General features: G+C 43.9%; 1 protein-coding gene across 5 annotated transcripts in view; it reads right to left on the bottom strand.

Annotated features, from left to right (window-relative positions):
- ARHGEF16 (Rho guanine nucleotide exchange factor 16) overlaps positions 1 to 16004 on the bottom strand; it is a 368918-nt gene that overhangs the window by 27861 nt on the left and 325053 nt on the right. For 4 of the 5 annotated variants that reach the window (XM_072883738.1, XM_072883741.1, XM_072883740.1 and 1 more), the window contains 4 exons: positions 13120 to 13207; positions 8820 to 8989; positions 6790 to 6867; positions 610 to 779 (listed from right to left, as the gene is read on the bottom strand). In XM_072883738.1, coding sequence (XP_072739839.1) covers positions 610 to 779; positions 6790 to 6867; positions 8820 to 8989; positions 13120 to 13207 — 506 coding nt within the window. The remainder of the gene's footprint in view (positions 1 to 609; positions 780 to 6789; positions 6868 to 8819; positions 8990 to 13119; positions 13208 to 16004) is intronic. The other variant, XM_072883739.1, reaches the window with a different exon arrangement.

Below are 16004 nucleotides of genomic sequence, written 5' to 3'. Positions count from 1 at the left end.
TGGATGGTATATACAATTTAAGAACCACTATCCATTGCATAGCTGTTTGCCTGTAACTTTTCAATAATTTTTTTTTCCTAGGCTGGGAAATCACTTAGTTGGCTTCAGCACAGGAATTTCTTCTTAAGGTAGAAATCTTAAGGCAAAGCCCATTTTATCTTAAGGCAAAGCCCATTCATCTTCTTGAACTTCACACATACCCACAAATGCATTTCAGGTTGAAAACCCTTGGTAGAGCTTGACATGTCCACATCAGCATTGTACCAGATCTCGCAATGTGAGGTTATGCTCCCTGGACAGAGTCCCCAGGAAGTTAGTATCACGATCGGGGTTTTATGGATTGGAAAACGGCACGTGTAAGTGATACCTGACAAGAGCTTGGCAGAGCTGAGTACTGCGCATGAGTGCCCGTGTGTTACAGCTATGCACTGTGGATAAACGCATCTTTGGCTGCATGAGGAGCTGGCGTTGGTTTTTTGCTACCTCATGATCTTCAGCCTTAAGAAACCATGCTTTCCATAAAGGCTCCCCAAGGACCAGAGAGACCAGACCATGGTGTCTTCTCCCTCCAGTGCCCCAACAGAACCACGCCACCATGCCCTTTCCTACCTGGAACATTCTCGTGTTCGTGTTTCTTAAGATGTCGGTCCAAGTTGGTCTGCTGCCCAAAGCATCGGTTACACAGGTGACATTTGAATGGCTTCTCCTTGTTATGGATGTTTCGAACGTGCCGCTGGAGGTTGGAGGAAATGCTGAATGACCTGTCACAGTATTTACACCTGAAAAATAGAAGCAAATGCCAAAGAGTGCAACGTGAGGAAAAAAAAAGAAAAAGAAAAATCTGACTATCAGAAAACCAGAAAATGTTGGTCTATAAATCTTTACTCAGCTGAGGACCTGGGAAGCACAAGGCATTAATCATTCCAGACAAATCTGATATTATTGTTACTCAAGGAGCACAAAGAAAGGATTAGGATTAATTAAGATGCAATTCATCCAAACAAATAATAATTTTAACCAAAATAATTACTTCTCCACATATAAATGTAACAATAAGAAAGGTGAATTTATTTCTTCCACCCTTCTGATTTTGTAGGGGAAGTAGGTGAAATATGGCTGTGGAGGGAGGAAAAAGAAGACAGAAGAAGAAAGAAGGGAGGTTAAATGTATAAAATAGTTATTAGCTAGCATATCCCTACATGACACAGTTATCTGGACATACAGAAAACTCCAGATTTATTTGTGAAATTCCTTGTGGTACTCAAGATGTAGGCAGTACAGCATGCCTTTAAAGGTAATTATGGTTATTATTATAGCACAATAGCTCCCAAGAAATACACCGTAGCTTCCAAACAGGATAAGATTTACTCCTATGTAGTGAATATCTGGTTTATGATGAAAAAACGTGGAATGTAAGGAGGCAAGCCAGAATGTTTAGGGAAACTGCTGAGCGAGGAAATGTTCCCTCTTTGAAACAAACCTCTGCAGGACCCACTGTAGATGGAAGTGTTGGAAGCTTGTTCAAAGCTGCCACCCCCCTCTCTGGATTCAGATTCCCTCCAAATAAAAACAAGGCTTTGCTAAACCGTGGTGCTTTGTGAACTCAGCCCCCTGCTTCTCTTCCAGCGCAGAACAAGAAGGCAGCCGATGTACTGAAGAGGGCAGCTTTGAGCCACAATGAAGAGCTCCCGTACTAAAGCCAGAGAAAATCCAATTCCTCTTTGAATCCGCCCGAATCCCTCATTAGATCTCCCTTTAAATACGTCATTTGTACCTCAACAAAGCTGCTTTCCTCATGGCTCTACTTCCAAAACCCATGAGAAGTAGAATCCTTTCTCCGCTACAGACCTCTGCAAATCCCGTACACTTACGGGACAAAATAAACCTGTTCTTAAGCCCTTGTAATTCCAGAACAAACCCCCTTGCTTTAGCAGAACTGCTCTGTGCTCCTCTAACTGAGAGCAAAATTTGTCCCACTGAGCTGAGCTACTACTTGATAAGGGATGAAGACGGTGGTGCGGCTGTGCACTTTTTAGGAGTGCCATTAGTTCACCGTGTGGAGAGGGCACACGGAACTCACCTTGTGCCTGTGGCATTCAAGTATGAAACTGGATTCGCCTGGACACTAAGGACATAGTATTGTTTCCTACAAACACAACAGGTTCAAATGCGGGGAAGAGGTGCGAGTGTAAAATACCTATGCTGTGAAACACACACGTAATTTCCAGATGTGCTACAGCTGTGATTTTTATTTGGTCTCTAAAAATAAATTGATATTATTTTTTGAAATAGCAGAGATACATTTATGAAACACTCTCTCTCACTGAATGTTTATGGATTCCATGTCCACCTCTGAATTTCCTATTGCTAAATCACCAAAAAGAATAAAGATATTTCAGATAATGAACCTTTATTATGATTAACCTAGGAAGAAAGCAAAATCTCTTTTTAAACCACAGTTTTCTCAGATTTCAAAAGTTTTTCATTTTTTCAAAAAACACAAAGTGAACAAGTAAAGAAAACAAGACGTTATTTGAACACCAGCAAGAACAAGCACAGTTTATATACGAACAGTTAAACATGCACAGATTTCCAGCTCTTATTCTCCTCCTATCCGCTCGCAACCAACGAATCTGCTTTCAGGAGCTGCCAGGCTTCGGCAGCCTCTACTGTTCAGCACTTCAGAAAACTGAGACCTCCGAAACAGCCAATACCCCGATATCCCTGCTATTCCACAGGCCTTCCAGAAGCGGGTTTGCCCAGCTTGTATCAGCAGCCCCCTCCTGTCTCTGCTGGTGCCCAGGGTGTTCACTCCCTGCCTGTCCCCGCCAGCTCCGTGCCCTTCTCAGCCAAGCTCTCCTTCATTCGTGTTTGCCCAGTGCCTGGCACGAGAGGGGCATCGGGCTCCGAGTGCCGCCGTGCTTCCGCCTGCCCCGCGTACCCACGCCGGGTCTCGCCTACATCACTCACATGAGCAGCTCCAGGGACTTCAAAGGGAGCGCTGCATGCGTAAGGCAAGAACGATCTGGCCTCCTGTATGTCAATTTATTTAGATGTTCAGGAAGCCTTTGAAAAGTTTCCTTTGACAGGTCCTTGCTCTAACTATGAGCTATGTGGATCCAGGTTAGGGTACGGAGAAAGGATAAAGAGCTTGTTAAAAAAATAGAAAACAGAGGGGCATTCGAAAGGAGCAATAGCTAATGTCTGAAAGCAAAGGGATGAGGGAGACGTACTGTATTATTTGTGGTCCCAGAGGGGTCGGTACTTGGATCTCTGCTGGTTTTAATCTAAATAAATGACCCAGACGGAGGAACCAGCTTAAATTCAGGGAAGAGGTGAACACAGAGGCAGGAGAAGAATAAAACTCAAAAGAAGTGGTATTTGCTTTGTAAACACACTGACAAAACGCTAGTAAAGTTTCTTCCTTATCAGTTTAAAGTAACACACCCGTGGGCTGGAAAAATAGAAAGTGGGAGTGAATGATAGCTAAGAGCGAGCAAAGCTGGAACTCGGGAACGGCAGGCAATCCTCAGAGCCTGAGGGGACTCGGACACCTGGTACAATACGACTGGAAGGGGAAAAACAGACAGCAAAACCCAGTGACGTACGAACGAGTAACTGAGCTAATCACGATATGACTACAACAGTTTGGTACCGCTTCAAATGTGACAGTAAGGCGTTTGATAAGACGCTTTGTAAAGTTTCAACAGCATGACAGCACTTGCAAAATTTTACACTTGTTTGATGATCAGTGTGAGCTGTAAAGACAGAATTGCAGTAACAAAGCGTAAAACACAGGGACAGCTACTCCTCCCCTGAGTAACTACTTAATCTCAAGTGCATTTATAGCAGGGATGAATTTAGGCTACATTTTAAAAAAAGAAAATGAGAAAGAAGAGATTTTTATTGAACCACGTGCAACCTTAAATGACATGGTAGACATCAGCTTTAGTTGTTAGTTTCAGCTTAATGCAGATAACAGGACACAGGGGCCTAAAAGGAAATTAAAGAAAAACAAATTCAAAACAGACGTCAGGAAGCACATCTTTATAGGAGAATCGCAGCCTCACAGGCAATGCTTCAGGATTGGGTGTAATTCAAGAATCAATTAGAGGGCATCCTGGAGGGAATGGACATTTGAAAGAAGAAAATAAAGTCTTGCTGAATCAAATAGCTTTTACTTGTTCCCAGTCCAGGATTTATGTAGTTTATGTGATTCTGCGATTCCAGAGAATGAAAACAAAACTAAGCAGCAAACCCACAACTACAATACACCCTTATGTTCCTGTGCTCCAAGCATAAGGAGCTCCACTAAAAACCGCCTCTTCTGGAGTTCGCTTGGTAAGCTCCGAACGACAACAAAGTCCTATTTTTTACGCCCTGAGTTTCCAGGTAAGTCTGACATGATTTTACAAGCCCAACTTATTTTGCATTTCTCTGAAAGAAACAGTGAAGTCTGATAGTCCTTCTTACCACTGGGTTTTGAAATACATACTACTGAATTTCAGATCTGGTGTGGAAAAGCAGCATGCCGAATTTCACTGTATAGCATATTGCCTTTGAGTCTTTTAAAATCAGTTGCTTTTTAGGAAGTAAAGTGCATTACCAAGTACTTCTTACTCTTCAAAAAACACATAGCACTCTCCCTTCACAAGAAGAATGAATTTGCCTCCTTATTGCTCACGTGCTATTAATTTCTGCTTTATACATAATTAAATAGAGACCTAGGAAGTTTAAGTGACTTTGTAAAAAACATGCCACTTACCAATGACAATCAGGAGTCAAAACCAAAGCACCTATTTTCTGGCCTGCCTGTTTCTTGATCTACACTTGGACATTTGGTCAGTTTATGTTAGCTTTAAGAACATTTTAATTCATATTTGGATGAATATATAACGCTGACAGAGTCAAAAGAAAAACCATTTAAACAATCAAAAGAAAAGTTGTAAGAAAGACATCAGTAACACACTGGAAAGTCAGCAACCTCCTTTTACCTGCATACAGTCGGCACTTGGAAAACAAGCTTTCAAAACAATTATTGCCGCGAAAGTTGGAAACTCAGTTCTCTGAGAGCAAAAGAAAATCAATGATAATTAAGCTCTTCTGTAAACGTAGCACTAACTCTCAGGAGTGCTATTATAATGCAACATTGTCCAGAAGTCAAACCTCTATTACAAAAAAAACACACAGGCCATTTTCTGGGAGAAGACCAGATCAAATAAATCTTTATTTTCCTAACCTTTGTTAAGTTGCAAGTCTCCTTTTTTGGAAGAAAACTGAACTAACAACCTCTGAATAATCAGGAGCAAGCATTTTAGTCAGACAGGGGTGTATAGTGAATACACAGTATTCATTCAAGGCATATCAAATAACGCAAGTGAAAAAATCGGAACGGGGAATGGTTCCAAAATATATGTCTGCTTTGGAGAGATTTTTTTTATTTTTAATTTACCTAATGTCTACACTCAAAACTCTGTATGACTCTGTATGGAAAAAAATTTTGACTCCGTATGTACCAGGGATTACAATGTGGGAGAGAGGAGCTTCTTAAGTTAAACTAAGCATAAAAATTTGATGCATTTGACCACATGGCCTTTTGCTGCTCATAAATTTGTGCTTCTCTTTACATAATAACTATTACATTAGCTTTGTTGTGAGCTTATGACTGTGTATGGAAATACCGTAATATTAGCTACCAAAAATGAAACTGTTTGAATTGTTACTATTGTTTGACAATGCGCAAAACACTCACGTTATGGAAAACACAACGCTTGATTTTCAGTGAGCTCTCGATTCATCGTTCATTCCGTTTTGCTCACATATGCGCCTATTCTAACAAGAAATCAACCAAAGCATATTTTTTGCCAAAGTTTTTTGAAACTGACTGCAAAACGCTAGGAGAAAATATTGGGGGAAAAAATGCCCAGTTGGTCTTCCCTGAGAAATGTTCCTTCATATATCTATATACACGCACACATACTTACATATATTTTCTTGTGAGTTTTAGTCAAATTTTAAAGACGCACTTGAAGCGGCATCCCTTTATGAGAACCAGCACCTGTGTGCCCAGGCTGGAATGCGATGCCTGCGTGCAGGCTGTCATCCGCAGGAAGAGATGGGCCGTTTTGCAATGTGCCCTTTTGCATGGACACAACGCAGACGGAAGCATAAAAATCAGAGCACCATGCCCACAACTAGCAGAAAACAGTAGTTCAGCCTCCTTCCTACCGGAGACACCCAAGTGAACACGTGAAACAGTGCGTGCATTTCCCCCCTCTGATCACTCTTTTTTAACTTTGCGATTTAAGGTAGCACACTCCTCAGCTCAGATTTTAAAGCAGATACACTACAGGGCTTTTCTTTTCTTTTGGTTTTTGATCCACTACTCCAGGCACCTCTGATACGCGTTAGGGAAAGAAAAAAAAAATCCAGCTAGACCCAGCAGTTAACTTACTAGCGAGCCCTTCAAACCAGCCCGATTCTCAGAGACATTCAGCACCTTCAGCTGTCCTTGAGATGAATGGTCAATGTGAGTGTTAAACAACACTGCAAATCAGACCACTCATTTGCCAGCATACATCTAAATATAAGTTAAGTGTCTATCTTCAAGCTGCCAAGCCTGATTATTTTTGGCTGGTACACATAATATACAATCCTATGAATCATTATATGTAATGCTACAGGACTGCGGTATTATGTTGGCACAGCTTTATAGAAAGGAGAAAAAATAACACAGCGGTGAACACGGAGTGTGTTGGGAAAGGGGTTTTATCTGGGGGACAACATCACCTGTAGGGCTGCTCTCCAGTGTGTGTCCGCAGATGCCTTGTCAGATTTGCTGAGCGTGGGAAGATCTTACCACAGTACCTAGACAGCGAAAGCCAAAGTAACCATCAGTGCATGAAAGTCCTGCCACACCAGATCATTTACAGACACTGTATCACCAGCTACCACCGACCTCACTCGCTTTGATACCGCTCCCGAAATGGGAAAATCCCTTTATGCACTAATAACTCTAAGCACCTATGTACTGAGGGAGGAAGATGTGGAGGTAAAAACTAACAGAGGGACACCCACCCCCAAATAGCAGCATTCACAGTGGCGAGATACGGGTGTCACCCATTTCCATCAGCGACACAGAATGCAGGCGATTACGCTGCATCGCTGGGAAGGGCAGGGAAACGAAAAAACCCTATCAGACCACCCGGTTCAGACCCAAACGCTGGCTGACTTCGTAGCTTATCTTGGAGGCCTCGGAAAGTATACAGGAACACAGTAAGGATGTAGTGACCCATCCCAAATATATCCTCCCGGCTTCCACCTGAAGTTGAAGATCCTCCTGAGCCTAAGGTTGAATAGTTGTGTCGATACCCTTCTGCTGAGTTTCTTCCATCTGTTTTTCTAAAAGCTTTTTGAATGCACATAAGCTCTGGACATCCACAACCTCCTTTGGCAATGAGTTCCTCTGCTGAACTGTGTGTTGTGTAGAAGAACCTCCTGCTTGTTTGAACCTGTCACTCGGTACCTGCACTCGATACCACCCTTGGTCCTGCATTAGGATAAGGAGTGTTTAATCACTGCCTATTCATATTGTCCGTCGCCTGAGATTTTTACAGATCTCCTTTACAGCCCTGTTTAATTGCTTATCGTACAGAATCTACTTGGTCATCCTTCTAGGAATTCACAGAATTTTCTTCTGGATAAATGCTGCAGCATTGTGTTACTGTTATTGGGATATACTGCTGTGAGTCTGACAGTCTGCTTAGAATGAGGAAATGCAGCAATAGAAAATGAAATAAGAGAAGGAACTGTGTTCCACAATAAATCTGATTCACAGTAAACTCAAAAGGAAGGGCGGTATAAATTAAAATATTAATTGGGAAATAAAATATTAAGCATGAAGGGTTACATTCTGTGCCTATGAAACCTGATGCTTACTGTTGCAGAAGGAACGTATGAGTAGACTTTCTTAATTTCAGAGACATTCAGCACCTTCAGATGTCCTGAAGATGAATGGTTAATGTGGGTGTTCATCAACAACGAAAACCCAAACGTTAACTTGTGAGTGCGTATCTAAATATCAGTTTAGTCCCTATTGTAGGTAGAAACCTCGAATTTCTAATACTCAGCAGAAATTTGAGCCCGTTGCTTTTGTGGCAAAGTTGAACATAAGAGATACATCAAACAAAATATGTGCCCACTTACTGCACCCAAGAAAAATGCAGTGGAGACCACCACTAGAACCTCTAGTAGGTGCAGGTAAAACTGCGTAAGCAGACACAGGTTTTTATTCCCCAGTGATCTGCTCCGATACGAGCTTTTACAGCTGCAATGGATATGTAAGTATCACTTCTGTGGATACAACTGTGTTTGAAAAAGTTGTTTGCTGTGTGCCATTTTTAAAATTCGGTTATTTTGCAGAGCTGAGATTGGACATAACTGAGATTGCACTCGCATTGGAAACTGTGGGATTTGCTACCACACACAAGAGACTTGGCTTGGAGAATTCCGTTTGCTTGAGAATCTCCAGATCTGCTCTCAAGGTTATTAAAAATTACAAAGAAAATAAAAGATGCTGATTCTCTACCAGACAAAACAAGCTATTTCAGAGTGAATTAGTCATCAGAATGCTCTGTTCTAATTCTGCTGCTTCTTGTTTTTCCTCCCACCCGTGCCGAGACAGTAAAGATGTCCATGTGAAGTTGCTCTGCTGCATGCTGGTGTCTGATGCGGCTTCCCAGCCAGGGCGCCATTCTCCCAGGGCTGCCTCGACAAGCCGGGGGTACGGTCTCGCTCCTGCGGGGTGCCCGGGCCCTTACCTGCAGGTGTAACGCTCCTTGCCCTTGCGCAGGATGGGATCGGATAGCGTGGGTGGTGGAGATCGGAAGTTGAACGGGTGATGTGGAAGGGGCTGCAGGGAAGTGCCAGTGTCTGCCTTCATGGCTGCAAAACTCTCCAGTTTCTCTGTCATTGTTTCTATGGCTGACATCTACAAGTACAAGGCAAGACCTCATGTCATAAAAATCCACAGGAAGAACAATATCTGATGCATAAAACATGTCTTTTAGCACTAGTATGTTGGTCAAAGCCTGTTGCTGATGTTTGCTCTTACTCTCAGAAGCTGGCTGCACAGCGTGAAATGGAGCCGCTGAATCCAGCCAGGAAAGAGAGAAATAGTGTATCGAGCTCAGGGAAATGAGAAAAGATACAATTGGCGAAGCCGTGCAGTAAGCGTTAGATCTCAGAAATGAGGCACTTGTTTACCTTCTGCAATGTGCACGTGCTTACTTTAGGCATTTCAGATTAAAAATTATCTCAGAACACGCTTGGCTTCCCTTTTTCCAGGATGACACTAAAATTAGACACCGTGGTCAACTGCTGGATGTAGAACTCACTGCCCAAACCCTCCTCGCAAACTCCGAACAAAGTCTTGGAAAGCAAGGAGGTTTGATTTCTCACAGAGCACCCCTTACCCGTGCCCGGGCTCAGAGGGACAGCAGCAGTGAGCTGCGGGCAGGCAGGCAGGGGAGCCCAGGTTGGAGAGGACAGAGAAGTTTTGGGCAGGAGGCAGAAGAATCCTGGCCAAAGTGGAGTGGGAAGGAGCACGGGGGAATGTGTGATCAGGGAGCTGAGACGGTGGAGAGGCTGAGGCTGGAGGGGTGAAGAGGGAGCAGCTGGGGAAGAGGAGGAGTTAAGATCAGACTGAGGATGGAGTGGGTCCACAGAGAGTTTGCCTAGTGAAGAGGCCGACATTTTAATGACATGTAAGAAAGGTTCAGAAGCCAGTAAAGGTGATGGAAGGATGGGTGGGAGATGGCCGAGCTTCCTGGAGTGGAAGGGAATTCCAGCCAAAATACCCTCTGTGAGCTGTGGCTGGATGAGTTATGGTCAGGAGGACCAGAACCTACACACTGAAAGGCTGTGCGGATGGGAGCGGCAGGCACGCAGGCCTAGAGATGTGACACGGAATAAAACGCTTCTGGGTGCCTTTATCAGCTTTAGTTTGTGAGACTCAGCGATGGCCACGTTCTCACATAAACACTGGATCAAACACCACACCAGAAAGAGGGAGAAAGGGAAAAACCTGGAGATACAGGAGAAGGGGAAAGCAAAAAAGGAAAGAAAAAACTCGGCAAAAAAAAGCATACGCATAAAAATCCTACCTAAAGAAAACCGCTTTTACTTTCACTAGAGCAAAACAGGAAATCCAAATCCAAGAGAGAAATGCAACTGGGAGGACTATGCTGACATCTCCAACGTTCAATTTTATGCACTCTTGACAGCACTTTCAAGATACCAAGCAGAAAACATGGACAAAACAAACAAGGCAGCAATAAAGCTGCCTCCTCGCTGCAGATGACATCACCGGGAAAGCAGGGAGCACTGGGGGAAGTGGGAGCTGCACGGAGAGCCGGCCCGCGAGCCGGGGGGACAGCGAGCAAGCGGAAGGCAGTAGGAAGCCATATATCAAAACTAGATGCTCTATTGTACAGGAAGGGCTGACCTTTTGCACGTTTACACTTTATTAAACTGGGCTCGGGGGGGGGGGGAAGAGAGCCAAGATATTGTTTAAAATGTATGACGATAAAAAAAAGTTGTCTTAATCACCAAAGAATACATTGTGGAAGGCTGACAACCATTCATAAGCTGTAAAAAAGAGGAGTAGTAAAACCCATTTCCCGATAATAGATCCACCGCCCCTTAGTTGGAGGCTCCCAGCCCATGATAAATAGTAAGTAATACTTAGCGCCAGCCACTTGAAAAGGTTACTTGATCATTTACAGCAAAAGCTCTGCCCCAGCTGCCAGTCATGTAACAAAACCATCATGTTAAAATGCTATCCGGATCTTTCAGAGCTATGCCACTCAGCCCTTTGCTGGAGTACCTGGAGATATCTTTTGTTGTGCCCTGTTCTTTAGGCACTTAGTCAGAGATGTTTGCTGGCTTGATAGCCGTAGGCTTATTTTAAAATTCTAAACACCGGCCATAGCCTCTCCAGTGGTAAAGGCACTTTGCTATTTAGGGAACAACTGCCTGGTTATAATAAAAAGGAAGGGGAGAAGAAAAGAAACTTAACAGGTGAGAAAAGGTTTTCCATTAAGTTATCAAAAAGTTACACCATTTATTTATGTTGTCCAGAGTTTCATTTAAAATAGACAATGTAAAAATAACTCCCATCAGAGCAGAGCAACTACTGTCAACGACTGGCTAAGAAATAAAAGTTGCCTGAAATTCATTTTGAGAGAGAAAGCATCTTCTGAATGCTCAGTCTTTATCACATCTTTTGGCTTAATCACATCCCACCCAGGGCCCTCTATGAGAGCTGGGGAATTATCCACAGAAGAAAAGGCTGAGGCCAGACTCGTGTTTAGAGTGAGAGAAACACATGCAGAGCGTGCCTCTAATCGACCCGGTATATGAACGCTGGGCCTAACGAAGAAGACAGAAGCAGGAGCCCCTGAAAATACCATTTCTTAGGAAAAGATCCAGGATAATATCGGATGGGGATCTGGTAGTAAAAATCCCACATGTTCTTGAACAAATGACCTGTCTTCGTTCACCGTATTTGAAATACCTGATTGATTACATAGCATGGGAACAGCAGCTCTCCAGATCAAGTGATCTTTACACAGCAACCCGCTTTATTAAAAATTAGTTATCAGGAAGTTTCGGGCTCGAGTGATTGTAAATTTTAGGCTATTCTGTGTGATAAGCTATTAGAGATAACCAGACCTTCCACATCTTTTCATTGCCATGGGAAGAGGACGTGGTCAGGATTTCAGGAACAATGTTAATAACCTTCCACCCAATGCTTGCTCCTACTCAGGGTCTGTACGTTTCTCATCGTCTTGTTGGGTTGCTTTGCCACACTAGCTCCTCCCTGCTATCAGATTCTTTACAGGCAGATATCCCCACTATTCTAACTCACACAAACACAGGATGTTCCTGGCCAGCCTGTCACCATTATCCAGCCTGTATGAAGGAAAAATCGGGGGAAGTTATTAACCAAACTCTGAGGCTGATGCGAAACAATGAGGGAACTAAGTTTAGCTGTGAAAGCAACCAGGATCCAGCTTTCACAAACCTGCAAGTTATTTATCTAAGGTGGGAAACATTATCAGAGGAGAACAATGCATGTGAATATGAAGGAGAGTACAATAACGACCACAGAGCTCAGCTCCCAGCATGCGTTCACAGCAGGAGAGACGGAGGATAGCTGGCCACCGTCACGCTGGAGAGGCTGTCGGGCAGCGTGTGGCAGAACTCGCTGCATTACCATTATGGAGCAAGGAATCCTACGGGCCAAGAGTAACATCGCTTCTTGGAGAGTTTAGCTATCGCCTGTAAGATAAGGGGGTTTGTAAACTGGGGTTGATTCTCGTGAATAGCCTTGGCTGCATTGGACTTAGCTGTGCCTTTCAAATACTCCAGGTGAAGGCCTGGCACGGCTGCCCTGTGGGCTGATGGGCTGGCGTTCCCGGTCCACTGTCAAATGGGAAAGCTGTCCAGCAGCGGTTCCCATTGCTCTGCAGTGACTCAGACCTCAAGGAGATGCAGAGGGAGCAAATATCCGTGAGTTGTCAGAAGAACAGAGACTAGAGCAGCTGTGCGGGAAGGAGAGAATACAAGTTCTCTGTCGAGTGACCCGTCACCGTTTGGAGCAGGCAGGACTGAACCCTGAGTCTCCACTGCCCTGCACTTTCGCGCTTTCTAGATGATGTAAGAGAACGCCAGGCAGGTATAAAATGCTACTGCTTGGATGCTGGACAGTCCTTCTCCACTTTGCACTACTGCAAACGACTGCACCAGGTGTTCCCAATGGAAAAATTACATAGGCATTCTGGCATGTGAAAGGGGAGTTTGTCAGACCACAAGAGTTGTCCAGACCCCATCCCTGTTCTTCTGTTAATGCAAAAGAAACAGCAAGGCATAACTACCATCATCCTCAAACCAGGTACGAAATTAAAAGTATCTGAAAGTAACTGGTGGAAAACAGTGGAGTTTCCAGTCAGGCCCTTGGATGAGAAAGGGTCTGATCCAAGTGACCTGTTTGTACCGGCTCCGTCTCAAACTTCTTGGCATTCAATCAGCACTGCATTACAACGTCACTGCTTTTACCTGGGGGTGAAAAAGCAGCGGGGAGGGTCGCAGGTACTTCTCCTTTAGGGCACCCACAGGGTCGGTCACCTTCCGCTTCTCCACCCTGCTGGACAACAACACAGAGGGTTACATACCTTACAGGGCTACAGGCAGCACAGAAATAGCCAAACCATTTGCAGAGGTGTTCAAATTATATATATGAGGCCATTCTCCTACTGACACAAATGTCTGTCTTCCCCTTCTACTGGATACTACAAATTATGACCCAAAAGTTACCCTGCAAAAGGCAGTGGAAACGATATGAAAATGGATCCCCTCCTTCGGGCAGTATTTTTTTAGCCATCAGACTGACGACTAAGAAAACATTTTGGTCTTTCTATGTGAGCACTAATGCCCCTGCTACAGTGGTTTATAGGCCTCTGCTGTTGTGAAAGGTCATGAAAAAAACTACATTTACAGCAAAAGCAATGCTTAAGTGGGAGAAGCTCTAGAGTCCACAGCAGGCAGCCGCTGCATGGAAAAAATTTGTCTTTGAGAGTTTGTCTTTATCTTAAGAGTTAACACCAGGCGAGACTTTGCAGCCCCAAGTGTGCTGAAATCATTAGGTGTTTCATATTTATTTCCTCCCTTGCAGCTGAGATATAATTTGCATCGAGTTTCTTTGGCAAGCATATGTGGACAACCATTTAAAAAGTTAGGAACTGGTGGGAGATTTCTGAAGTGACTTAGGAACCCGAGTTCTTCTAATGTCACTGTGGTCCATTCAAATGTTCCATGCTTAAGCACCTTACTACGCAGAAATGATCCTAAAATTAGGCTCCTATTTTTGAAAATATTGGCTTTGCTTTCACAAAATATTCTACTTGCAGGGAAACCACGGTGTGGAATCACCAAAAAGAGAAACTGAAACATCCTCTATGGGGAAAAAGGTGTTATGGAAGTAACTCCAATAAATGCAGCTGCATCTTTAAATTACTGGAATAGAGTCCATCTCAGCTAAACCAGCAGAAATCCAATAGTAAGAGTAATTTTAACTACATTAGTCCAGCATAAATGAGAGCAAATTATTTTGCTGCATTTCAGCTGATTGGTGTGTGGATCAAATTACCAAAGAGTTTAAAAGAAGAGTCATGCAGAGCGCTATTTAGCGAACTGTATTTAATCTGCATTTAATTTTTCTTAGGTAGAAGAAAAGAGAAGAGCTGGGTTTGAGATGCTGTCAGAATCACTGTGCTTTGGAAGGTACGTGTTTTTACGGACATGAGTTTTCAGAAACACAACAACCTGTAAAACAACACGTAAAAAGTTTCTCCCTGACACAAGGTAAACCAGTAAACCCCAGCGAGCAACACCCCGACCAGCGAAGGTTTCCTCTCCGCGACGTGCTGAGATCAGCTGCGATGCCCAGGGGAACGCCCTCCGGAGCCTGGCAGCAGGCGTCTCGAGAGACAGCCCCACCTGCACCAGGAACGTAAAACCTCAGTGAAGCGACGGCGTTTCACACAGCTTTACCATCTCCCAGCGTCGGGTAATGAGAACGCGACAAACGTACCAACTTCCTCGTCAGAGCTGAATTCCGCAGTGACCAGAGGATTAAGCTGATCTTTTCAGCCCAGTGCCTGAGAACGTTACCTTAACAAGGCTGAGCTAAAAACTGCACTGATTTCAGGCTGTCTGGCTGCATTAAATTATATCACCAGGAGAAAATGTCAAGGATTTAAGTGGCCTTTGGGAGAAAAATGAAGGAGCCAAATGATGTGAGAGAGTCTGATAAAGAGAAGTTTAGAAACAAAATATTTCCATATTTTTTAAGCTGGGACTTGGAAGCTCTGCTGTTTAGCTCATTACATCAGAAGTCTGATTCGCAAGCAACTCCGGCACTGACTTTCTATTTTAATATATTACTAAAACTATATGCATCCCATGGAATGCAACAAATGATGCCCCCATCCTTCACTTCCATCTGTCTTCTGGACCTTTACGGTTTTCCCGAGGCTGCTATTTTAATTGGCAACGGCTTTTTCAACCCATGTTATTTTAACATTCCTACTGAGAATGCCCAGAGGTGGCAGGATCCTAAGCTAACTCGAAGCTTTTGCCTTTCTATCCCATTTATTTATTTTTTTCCAGAAGCACTTTTTACAAAAATAAATGCCGGACTATTTACATCATTACTTATTTTTCCAGGAGGAGATGACCACGGTGGGTCCCAGACAGAATACATTACACGTCCCGGGCCGTGATGCAGCCGTTTCCATCACAGATGGTAAGCATGTAAGCAGCAACACAGCATCAGCCCTGAGAGCGCTGGCAAAGCGAGAGACGCTTTCTTAATAGCAAGCAACGAGGGCTCACTAATCCTCATCTCAGCTGACAGTTCTTTGGCCTGGCTAGACATTGACATCATTTTTTCCCACAGTTATCAACCGTACAATAGCAGCAGGGCAGTGACATAGGTGCTGTTCTCCTGGCCTGCTTTTCCAGCCAGCAGCGAAGGCCACGCCACCCGTTGTTGTTCGCAGTCCTTTGAACACTCAAGCGAACCATCCCAGTGCTGACATAATCGCTCTGCGGTGACTACGAGTCCTTCCAGCGCTAAGAAAACACCAGCTTCTGCAGCACATCCATTAACTTTCCAGCAGGCTGGATTACAGCGAGGCTCACTGGGCAACCCTGCAGCACGCTACTCGCATTTAGCTCAAGTAACGCAAGAACAAACCACTCACTTCCAGGAACTGGCTGCTCAATCAGACACTGAATCCAGGAGCCCTCTGGGCCAAAGCCACGTACCAAAATGGATGTTATGAAGCATCCTATCCTAAGGGAGAATTAATTGCTGTGTTAATGTCTAAATCAAACTAGCTCGGGATACCTCTTTTCACTGGACTTTGCTAAAAACGAGC

This window comes from Ciconia boyciana, chromosome 19, assembly GCF_034638445.1.
Source record: "Ciconia boyciana chromosome 19, ASM3463844v1, whole genome shotgun sequence".
Lineage (NCBI taxonomy): Eukaryota > Metazoa > Chordata > Aves > Ciconiiformes > Ciconiidae > Ciconia > Ciconia boyciana.
Note: the sequence above shows the minus strand (reverse complement) of the source record. Positions and strands in the feature narration are given on the sequence as shown.